The 12,092-nt window shown below is 43.0% G+C and overlaps 1 protein-coding gene across 4 annotated transcripts in view; it reads right to left on the minus strand.

Annotated features, from left to right (window-relative positions):
* Positions 1 to 12,092, minus strand: part of radil (Ras association and DIL domains) — a 45,896-nt gene that overhangs the window by 14,080 nt on the left and 19,724 nt on the right. For all 4 annotated transcript variants that reach the window (XM_035407394.1, XM_035407392.1, XM_035407395.1 and 1 more), the window contains 3 exons: positions 8,967 to 9,079; positions 5,737 to 5,977; positions 1,921 to 2,093 (listed from right to left, as the gene is read on the minus strand). In XM_035407394.1, the coding sequence (XP_035263285.1) occupies positions 1,921 to 2,093; positions 5,737 to 5,977; positions 8,967 to 9,079 (527 nt within the window). The remainder of the gene's footprint in view (positions 1 to 1,920; positions 2,094 to 5,736; positions 5,978 to 8,966; positions 9,080 to 12,092) is intronic.

Genomic DNA, 12,092 nt, shown 5'->3' on the forward strand with positions numbered 1-12,092 from the left:
GTTAGGGTTAGGGTTACAGCTAGGGTTAGGGTTACAGCTAGGGTTAGTGTTAGGGTTACAGCTTGGGTTAGGGTTAGTGTTAAAGCTTGGGATAGGGTTAGGGTTAGGGTTATAGCCAGGAATAGGTTTAGGGTTACAACTAGGGTTAGGGTTAGTGTTAGGGTTACAGCTTGGGTTAGGGTTAGGGAAACAACTAGGGTTACGGTTAGGGTAACAGCTAGGGTTAGGGTTAGCGTTACAGCTTGGGTTAGAGTGAGGGTTACAACTAGGTTTAGGGTTAGGATTAGAATTAGGGTTAGAGTTTCAGCTAGGGCTAGGGTTAGGGTTAAACCTAGGGTTAGGGTTAGGGTTACAGCTAGGGTTAGGGTTAGGGTAACTGCTAGGTATAGGGTTAGGGTTAGAGCTAGGGTTAGGGTTAGGGTTACAGTCAGGGATAGGGTTAGGGTTACAACTTGGGTTAGGGTTAGGGTTAGGGTTAAATGGTAAATGGTAAATGGACTGCATTTATATGGTGCTTTTATCCAAAGCGCTTTACAACTGATGCCTCTCATTCACCAGATCAGTTGGGGGTTAGGTGTCTTGCTCAAGGACACTTCGACACTCCCAGGTCGGGGTTTGAACCGGCAACCCTCCGACTGCCAGACAATCGGTCTTACCTCCTGAGCTATGTCGCCCCCAGGTGACATAGGGTTACAGCTTGGGTTAGGGTTAGGGTTAGGGTTACAACTAGGGTTAGGGTTAGGGTAACAGGTAGGGTTAGGGTTAGGGTAACAGCTAGGGTTAGGGTTACAGGTAGGGTTAGGGTTAGGTTGACAACTAGGGTTAGGGTTAGGGTTAGAGCTAGGGTTAGGGATAGGGCTACAGCTTTGGTTAGGTTAGGGTTAGGGTTACAGCTAGGGTTACGGTTAGGGTTACATCTAGGGTTAGGGTTAGGGTTACAGGTAGGGTTAGGGTTAGGGTTAGAGCTAGCCATAGCTGTTATCCAAGTTGTAATCCTATCCTTAACCCTAGCTGCAACCCTATCCTTAACCCTTAACCTTTACAACTTTGCTTGAATATAGTCTACATGGTTGGCATACTTTGATAGAAGAAGTATTGAAATAGTAGAAGTAGTAACTGTGGAGAAATTAAGCTTTGTGGATGTCCGTGAGTGAAATTTTCGTAGCCACACAAAGATGGAATCGCAAGGTCTATTTTATTAGGTCGAGCTGTAGCAAATATATAGAAAACTCATCACATTTCGGCGACACTCTCTGGATGGACAGACACTACTCCAGGTATTTGGAAACATACCTTAATTTTTTTTTTTTTTGAACTTCCCCTTTAAGGTTGGCTTTTGGAAATCATGACAGCCTGCATTTGATCTTAAAATCTTAAATTATATATTCTATCAACAGAATAATACATCTGTGCTTAATTTCAGTGCCAGGGTTAAAATGAGGTTTCCCCACTGCGTGATAAATGAGCAAAATGTCAGTGATGTAAAAGTCTGCTTCCAGCGGTCCCATGATGCCCTGCCCCGGTCAAACGACACCTTTCCCTGGTAAAGTTAGACCAGATGACTTCAAGGGCATAACTTCAATTAATCATAAAAATTGAAATTCTAGTACCCACAATGGACCAATACAAAATTTAACTGATAACACTTGCCTATGACAGGAGCAAAGCCTCAGGTAAGAAAATTAAGCATTTGTACGACTACGAGATAGCCGTGTTTTCAGTAAGAGGGGCAGAGTTAAATCTGCAACATAAAACCGATGGTGAAACAAAGGGATTACTTATTCCCTAGAGAAATCTGCTGCATCTGGATGTGGACTGCTGACTATTTGGTAGAATCCTCTTATAATATGGACCTGATTCAGTGTGGCAGTGTCCAGCCATTCAGTGCCCTTATTCTAAGAGAAGACAAGGGACTCATACCTGCATCAGCTGCTGGGTGGGTGTGGCCAGGATGCGAATGGTGCTGCAGAGTTTGGCGAAGAACTTGTCAGCCAGATGAGCCAGGCCCATCTTCCCCGCCCAGTCCAGCACCATCCTTAAGCACGTCTGTATCTGCACCACCCGAGAGCGCTGGAACCAGCCTCTAGCAGGGCCTGATGACACACACGCAAACACACACACATACACACCAAAATGTCACAAGTATGTCACATTATTTATTATATAGCCTAATTTGAGGTGTAGATTACATATTGCAGAGCCATTCAGACAGCAATCTGAATTAATATACTAAGCTCCCAAATATCAATTTAAACCAGGTACAATTTCTATGAACTCTGTAAAAACAAATTGCAACGTCAAGTTTTACTTTGTTTTAAGTCAATATGTTGGGCCCTGCATAGAGTATTAGTCCAGTATTATGAGTTATAATATCATTGTTTGGATTACTATTCCAAACGTCTTGCAGAAGGATTGACCTGGACTTCAAATAAAAGTTCAGGAATAAAGATGATTTCCTGAACATGCAACAAAGATTGCTTTTCTCATAAATTCCAGAGTATCAGGAAAGTTATGCTTTTTCTAGTCTTTCAGGGAATTATGGGATCAGAGGCAGGAGTACAAAATATTCAAGTCTCTCCCACTCTCCTGGGAAAAATTACACATTCTGAACATACAGTCAGAGAGAGCACAGCATCACTGTAAACACACTGCAGCACAGAGCAGTCAGAGAGCACAGCATCACTATAAACACACTGCAGCACAGCGCAGTCAGAGAACACAGCATCACTGTAAACACACTCCAGCACAAAGCACTCAGAGAGCACAGCATCACTGTAAACACACTGCAGCACAGAGCAGTCAGAGAGAGCACAGCATCACTGTAAACACACTCCAGCACAAAGCACTCAGAGAGCACAGCATCACTGTAAACACACTGAAGCACAGCGCAGTCAGAGAGAGCACAGCATCACTGTAAACACACTGAAGCACAGCGCAGTCAGAGAGAGCACAGCATCACTGTAAACACACTGAAACACAGAGCAGTCAGAGAGATCACAGCATCACTGTAAACACACTGCAGCACAGAGCAGTCAGAGAGAGCACAGCATCACTGTAAACACACTCCAGCACAGAGCAGTCAGAGAGCACAGCATCAATATAAACACACTGCAGCACAGAGCAGTCAGAGAGCACAGCATCACTGTAAACACACTGAAGCACAGCGCAGTCAGAGAGAGCACAGCATCACTGTAAACACACTCCAGCACAAAGCAGTCAGAGAACACAGCATCACTGTAAACACACTCCAGCACAAAGCAGTCAGAGAACACAGCATCACTGTAAACACACTGCAGCACAGAGCAGTCAGAGAGAGCACAGTATCACTATAAGCACTCTGCAGCACAGAGCAGAAACCATCCGTTTAAAAAATGTCCATATTAACCATGGCCAGGGTTTTCAGCATATTCAGATGGGCATATGTTTACATCAAGTGCTTACATAGATATGCATTTTATGAAGCTACAGCATGTAAGGCATCATAAAATATAGGACAGGAAAACAAAATCATAAGAAAAATATTATACATTTTGACAGATGATTAAAAAAAACAACAAAAAACAGCATCCATTCCTTGTATAGCATGTTTTGTGAATACACTAATGCGCTTTGTCTTGTTTTCGTGCCACTGCATGCCAGATCTGAGACATTAATAGGATTATCCCATGTCTGGAATAATAATCTCTACACCTGTTTTCTGTTATAAAAGGAAATTGATTTCTGCACTTAGAATATAACAGCAAATCTGACACAAACCACAAACAAAAACCCTCTGAGGCAATCGGCTAAAAATGATACTGATGATATTCTCCGTCAGGTATTCTATTATGTAACAATTCCCTCAGTTTGTTTCCCATGATTCTTTCTAATTAGCTGCAATGCACTATGGGAACTGTGGGTGTTTCCCCAGTGGCATGGGAAACCGGAATTCTGGAGTTGTGACAAACAAGTTGAAATGCCCCAGTGAAAAGAAAAAAACCCTGCAGTACATAACAGCCAATGAGAGGTAAGTATACCCAAGTGTGAAGAAGCCCTATGAGGGGAAAGATTCTGCTAACATCTACAGTTGTGTATGTCTGCAGGTGCTGAGGCTGATACAGGTGGTGGTGTCTGATGGTGGAAGGCAGGTCGGGGGCAAAAAAGAGGGATTCTATTTTCCATTTTATCTGCTGTAATGTATCATTAGCTGCCTTCCCTCCTGCTTTCATCCTGGCCTGGTTGCCATGGCTGCTGAAGTACAGTATGGCAGGAGGCTGACTTACTTTAATAATGAACAGCCTGCATAGTTCAAAACCCCAAATAACCCAGTAATACATCACTACACAGTCAAACCACACCGAGGGCTGCATCCCAAGTGACTATTCTTATGTGGAACAGAAAGGAGATTTTCCTAGTTTTAGGCTTGTGTCCCTATCAGACGGGTCCCAGCAGCACTGGAGCACACATCTGACTTTGATTTCTATGAAGTCAAAGGTAATACAGCAGAAACCTTACAATTATTTCACTATAATTAAAGTACATCATCATTGTTCCATCATTGATCTACTGTTTTAGCCTCTGCAGGTGCATTCGACGGCGTGCAAGGGCAGTATGGTGCTTATGAGGACAGGAGCAGGCCCGTGTGCAGAGTGGGAAGCAGAGGGGCCACGTCTGGCAGCTCATTAAGACAGAGAGCTATGGCCTCGCTGTGAGACCAGGGCAGCCCGCAACCCCGTCTGCGCAGGAGATTATTCCTGTCCCCGTAATGAAGACGCACGACAGCAGACACGGGCCGCTGTGGGGCAGCGCTAACCGCGCAGGACTGATCCGCCGGATATGTGCAGCGCTAAAGCTAGCCTTTTATACCTGCAGCCCACGCTAATCATTTAGCTTCAACGTGCAAAATCGCTCTGCATGAATATGACGAGGCTGTCATTTATCACCCAACAGCTGTTTACATCACCCTTTGGCGCCTGTACTGAATTGCAACGAATTTGAATTGCAATTAAGAGAGCTTGGTGCTCGTTGATTAAAAATAGCAATAAAAATGTTTACACAACCTCTTAATAATTAAAAAAGTTACAGACACACAATCTGATAGATTCTTTTCTTTTTTTTTACTTTTCGGTTCAGGGCCTTCTGTATTCTTTATAATCAATTAACACCAGAAATTTAACACCACTGTTTGATAATACAACTGTACTACAATTACTAATACCCATTCTAGGATGATTTAACTGACAACCAGAGCATTTTTATGGCTCTCTTGGGGATACTGAAAAGATGTTAAATCTGACATGTGGGAAGAACTCAATAGAACTTAACACTACCATTAAATCATTCAAACTTACTCTAACTATGTAGGCAGATATAGATTACATTGCTGCCTATTGATAGACTGTCTGAGAGGGCAGCAGCCCTTAAATAAAATGATTATGTTTAAGGTGACTGAGGGCTTAGACTGGGGTGACTGAGCTTAAAACTTGGGGATGCAAAGGCTAAACATACTGTAGGACAAGAGCCACAAAGACAATCTCCCAACCGCATGTGACCACACACCAACAGGCCTAGGAGTGTCACATAAACAGTCTGTTTCAGATGAAGGACAATCTTGCAAACCTCTACAGTAGAATCCATTGCTTAGAATTTGTATCCACATCTGTAAATATTATCAAATAAAGATATTAAAAGCGATATGAAAATTCATATCTTCCTTGAGAATTATAGATAGCTGCTGTGGAGTTTGTCAGCACGCACCTTTGTCCAGCAGCTGGTTGAAGAGCGAGACGTTGGAGAAGAAGAAGAGGTAAGCAAACATCTGGGACTGAATCTCCTGATGGACCTCGTACTGCTGCAGCAGATCCTGCGTGGTCTGGAACACTTGCAGAACCTTCCGAACTGGCTCTGGAAGCGGTCCCGTCCCCCTCCAGCAGGGGTCACTGTTCTCCCCCTGGAAAGGGTTGCAGTCCAGCAGCCCGGGGAGGACCACATACAGAGACTGGAGGACAGAGATGTCGCTGTGTTATATAAACTGTGGAATGATTTCACCGGCCCTGTTTACAACTGTCGTTAACATGTCTCCAGATTCAATGCAGTATTTTAGGTTGGACTAAACCACTTAAAAATACAGGTGTAAATGTACTCAACACAGATCTCGCATACCCCCTCAGGATGCGGTCAGAGACACGTTTGGTCACACTGATAATTATAAATGCAATCGCATTTCCAATCCACATACTTCCATCACATAGGTGGAAATGAAAATTCATCTACAAAAGGTTGACAATAGGTCCTCATTGCTGAATGTGCCAAGCACCATTTTCTCCCACCAATCTTGACGCATGCAAATAGTTCCCTGGACAGTGGCAGCACAGCGAACAGCTGCAGTGACAGCCGCTGCCGGAGCCAGCCTTCTCCTCTGCTGCCTTTCATGGCATGCCTGTTGCCTAAGACGGCTTCTCTCTCAGTTTTCAGTAGCAAAAAAAGTGCATACAAAACAAAACAACATAATTTCTTGGTAGTTTGCCATCTTTAGAAAGCTAGCTGTCAGAATTATGGGGAAGTGACATGCCCAACTATCTGGATTCTGTGAGGGAAAAATAAATCTGCAGATACATGAGATGCATGTTAATGCCTGGTGTAAACAGAACGCGGTTAAATCACAAACGGCCAAAATCTGAATATGAGACACAGGCAAACAGGGCCACAGTGTTGTGCACTGTATGGATGCACGTTGCTCTAAGACAATGCACTTCAAATATCTATTGCCTTTTTCCAGTCTGTAGAAGGTTCTCAAAATTCCAGAAGTCTTAAGAATGAATTATTTGTGTACGACTGCATTACTCATTTTCAATAAATACTCTAACTTATCATTTAGCAATATAAAAGCTATTCAGTTTATGAGGTGCATCAGTAAAAAAAAAAAAGCAGAGCTACTTAAAAGCTGGCATGTTATGTACTGTTTGCTGCAGCCCAAACGCTCTATGGTTGACCAGATGGCATGTGTCAAAGGTCAGACCCTGGCGGAGATGATGCTAGGATACCGGATAATTATCCACACACACCAAGCTGGACACTGCTGGCAAAACAAAATCCTTCCACATAAGATTGACGGGATATTGTTGTCTCGCCAGTGTCCTGCTTCGGGTGTGCGTGTAAATATTCAGTAGCCTTGCAGATAAAAAACAGCTCCATTTTACAGCCCTGCTACTCTAACCTAGTTTCTACTGGACCTGGACTTAAATGTCGGCAGATAGCACTACAGTCACTCCCCAGGGCAGCAGGAAACTATTATTTTATTACAGGTTAAATATGTAGCCTTAGCAACTGTATTTTACCCAGAGGGACAGTAACAGAGATGTCCTAGCTGAAAATGCACAGAGGACAACAGGAAGGAAAAGAAAGCAAAGCAAGCTTCTTTTCCAGTAAGCCACAGAAAGAGCCCCAGAGACCAGCGCACACGTGACTCAGGTAATTATCTTGACTTAATTGACGATAGTGCGGCTTAGCCCAGACAGGGAGAGCACACCACTAATGAAATTACAATGGCACCTCTCCACACCTGCAGGGGCCTCATTGATTGCGAGCCCTTGTCAAAGGCAGAATGAGTGTGCTGGCAGCCAGGCCTCCTGCTGCATTCTGCCCTCTGCAGGGGAGTGTCACCTTGGCTTCGGTCACTCCTCTGTCCCCGCAGCAGATGGGTGTCTTCCCCAAGGCTGCCCGTGTGCTGGTCAGGCCAAATTAGGGCAGGTGGCACAGGACCCGGGGGTTTTCTCTCAAACGCCCTTGTGTCCATGCACTAAAACCATGGACAGGCAGACAGGCAGGCCGGGCTCACTGGGACTCTGTCTGTCTGCACACGGTCAGACCTGAGATATAAACTCCTCTCCCAGCAGGTGGTCCTCTACACATAAGAGGGCTGATTAGGGAGGGCATTTGGTGTCAGAGTGAGCTGGAGTGCGACTCTGTGGACCGACAAGCCAACAGCCATCTGCTTTGCATTGGAACACTGGCTGCTACTGCTACTGCTACTGCTAAGTAGATTTTATTCTCTGAGGGGATTACATCATTTACAATGAGCACAGCCATCCCCACGCTCACAAGCATCTTTTTTTCCCCCCACCATTTTAACGAGTTTGTTTTAAGCTTATGTGAAAACCGCAATTACATGGGCAGAATGCTTCCTTTCAAGTTTACACTCAAATCTGAGTCATCACAAAAGAACAGAACAATGTTCACTGTACTGCCTCAGCAGGTCCCCGCAATGCCAGTGCCTGTCCCCAGAATATCCTGCCTTGACTGAATGCCACAGCCGTGATGTATTAAAGGACCATTGTCAATGCACTCTTTTCAAGGTAAGAGGTTAAACAAAAATCATTTTTGCCAGAGGGACAAAGGCCTGAGTGAGTCTACAGCAGCCTCTCCGCTGCTCCCACTCCTGTTAATAGAGCCGCTGTGCCGTGCTCCTTCTCCTGTCCCCCACGTGCTCTTAACAGCTCTGGCACATTCACAAAGCATGCTTTTATTAATAGAGCTGCGCTGATGCAGGCTTGGATGCTTCCCAGTGCTCTGACGGCTGCCACGCCTTACAGCACCGGCCTGGCCCAGGGATGTACAGTATGGTACAGTGCATAGTACACCACTGCTCGTTCCAAACAGCCCACCTCCATCGCTGCTCCAGGTCTTCAATCAACGTGCAGCAGTAAAAGCTGACCAATAATAACTCACCACTAGGCACATTAATTGCATCCCTACACCGTGACCCAGGATTGCCACAGTATACAGCAAATATAATTAGCTAAGGCAGGTAAATGGCTTAACGGAGCCACAGAACAGGAATGCAGAACAGTCAACAATGTTGTGCCATACAGACCATTCACCCCCCGCCACATTAATATTCTGATTAGAAGCTGATACATCAACATAAACATTGGCGGCTACCAGTTAACCAGATCACCAAAAAGAGTGTGAGCGGATACTTTCCTTACCTTCGTTATGTAGTAGACACACTGCTGAAATGTGTACATGATCACTTCCTCCAGGACCGTCATAGCTTCTTCATTGGCTGATATCGTAGCTGAGAGCAAGGACTCCTTTGAGCCTGAAAGAATATTCAGGCAATGAACTTATTAGTTTTATCTATTATCTAAACATGTAATCCAGCAAAATTAAACAAACTCAAAAAGAAATTACTACCACTAATATTACTACAAATATTAGCACCATCATATATTTTTTTCTGTCAATATGCCATGTATAAACATACTTCTATACATGGTATACATGCTTCCATCCTTCTAATGGAAAATATAACAGTATATTCACCTCTAGGGGTAAAAGGACATATTCATTATGTTCCTAGATGAGTTACTCTTTACCTATATATGCCACTCCATCACTCTCTCGTGTGGCAGTAACAAGCTGTCTTGGTATGTGGTATCATCACGTTTCTTATTTATTTATTTTGAAATCTGCCTGCTCCTATCTGGAATCCTCACTCTGTAACCACACACATTTATGATATGGTGAAGTCAGTCAACTGCATCTCTGACACTCAGCAAGCTGCCAGCTATGCTTTTGTGCAGCTACAATGTTCCTCTGATATCCCTTTGACTTTGATATAACTTCCATGTTTCAAGGCTCACATATTCATCCCTGTCTGATCGTTGGGGAAGATGAAAAAAGCACTACAACAAAACCACTACATTTTTACACATTCTTATGAATCATTCTTAACCTTAACCATCATATTCCAAAAATAAGAATTTAGGTTAATTCTTTAGGCTTAGCAATAGTCGCAAACACTTTTTTGAGCATTAATTTCATAAACAGTCATACAGAGACCCTATCTATGGAAACAGATCCTGTTGGTATTGCCTATGGTGGTTCAGTAAAGAAGCAGGCAGTGGGATTCTTTCCAGAGCAATAATCTCCGAGACCTCTGCATACTGTCCTCTGGCAAGCTCCAGCTGTGAGTTAGCATTCACACAGGGGATAAACTGGAGAGGGTTCCTTCAGCGGGCACTGCTCCCAGCCAAACACAGGCTTTTACCATAATGGCATTCTCACTCTAAAGGTTACTATTGCTGCAGACTGTTTTCTAGTGAGCGGAAAATATGCTGACAATAAGAAATTTCACATCATGCATATCAAAACGTTAAGAGGGAGTATACAGTACAGAGTGAAGCCAATTCAGGCAGGAAGATCACTGACTTGCATCCATTAGAGGACAGCATCTACTACCAAAATCAAGAATTGTGATCTTCAAATTGTTATATACTGAGGTCCCATTAATGGTGCTTTGTCTATATTTCCTTGATCCATCCTGGTAGTATCCCTGACAACTACTCTGTCTTCTGGCTACTACATTCAGATATTAATACCAATTTGTGTATCTTTTTTTATTACCTCAGATGAAATATCCAAACAGGATTTCTGGAATTTCCATAGTGATTAGTAAAATCTGAAGTTTTGTTGGTGACCACTTCTGAGAAAAATGTAGTGACATTACTGTACCATCATTTTCCAAGTATTCACATGCTGAAATTGTACAGTGCATATCTCTACTGTGTCTGAAACTAGACTTTCATTTCACTAGATGTTGAATATTCTTACAAGATTAACCAAAATATTCAAGAATAACCTAAATGTACTCAGATTCAACAATGGGTGTCAGAAACCAAAAAGAAAACCAATTCCCAGATCACCTAAATCTGGCAATGGCTGTGGTTCAGGGTTAATTCTGCTTTAAGAAAAATGGAGCATTACTTGACTTCCAGACTTGCATTAATCTAGGTCAGACAGAATTTTTCCACAGATCTATTTTTTATCAAAAATAAAAGCTGAATATATTATGAAGCTGCCTAGTATAGCATACAATTTATACATCATTTTTAAAGCACACCTCTCTTTTAGAACTTTAAATTATAAAGACCCTAACAGCATTTCTGACACTAATACCTACAAAGACATTTGCAGTGTTGTTGACCCCAGGGTAACAATGTCAGCGACCCATACATTAACATACAACAAAGATCCTATGCTGACAGTGTTGTTGGACACACAAAAACAAAGACTTTATGGTAAAAGTGTTGTTTGACATCCTCACTAACAAACACCCTACAGTAAGAGTGTTGGAAAAATCTTCCATGCTCACTTACAAACGCGCTATGACAAGAATGTTTTTGACATGCTCAATTGCCCTAGTGGTTTTGTAGACACGCATAAAGGCCTCCATGTTTTACCTTTGAGTGTTTCCAAAGTATCAAGACACTATCCTGTAAAAGGAACATTTGGTGTGTGTAAAACAAATGTAAGCAACAAGGCTTCCTATATCAAATATCTTAGAGCTGGCATAGAACATTCACCAGTGGTGTGCTGACAAACTCAAGGCCTCCTTTCATCTAAGGTGTTATGGAAGAACATTACAAGCCTCATTTCCCAGCAGCCAGTAATAACAGAAGAAAACAATAATAAAAACAACATTGAAACATCAAAGGGCACTATGGTACAAGGACACTGCCCATACACACCGCAGCTTAAAGTCACCTGAGAGTGCATGGTGATCACAAGAACTCCATTACTTGGAAAATGAAATGTAATGATTTAAATTTCAACACAATGGTTGCCAACATAGACTCATATACTTTTTTCTGAGTAATTTGACCAAATAAATGTAAAAGCAAAGTGATGTTTTAGGTCCTTATAGGGCAGCCTAATTTTAGCCCTGATATTTTTTTTTTTTCAAATTTGTGATGACTAGCTCTGTCTTATCATTGCCATCCTTTGTTAATGTTGGAGAGCCCAGTCAGGCATGTGCCCTCCTCCACAGAGTAGTGACGCCACCTGTAAGCCTTCTCACTCCTCAGCCTCAGGTGAGCTGCACAGCCACTGATCTGAAGGAGTACATATCATCCACAGCTGGAGCAGGCAGCCTGCAGGCACGCAATCAACTAGAAGAGCTGCTAGAGTGCACAGAGGCTAGGACAATCCTGCCCACTGAAACCCACGCAAAAAGTGAACTTTTAACAACTAGCAGGTTTTGTTGCTTCTTGGTGGAATTCACAGCTAGGAGTAGCTTCCTCGTCTATCAGCAAAGCCTCTACTTTTTAACA

The sequence above is a fragment of the Anguilla anguilla genome, chromosome 2 (genome assembly GCF_013347855.1).
Source record: "Anguilla anguilla isolate fAngAng1 chromosome 2, fAngAng1.pri, whole genome shotgun sequence".
NCBI lineage: Eukaryota > Metazoa > Chordata > Actinopteri > Anguilliformes > Anguillidae > Anguilla > Anguilla anguilla.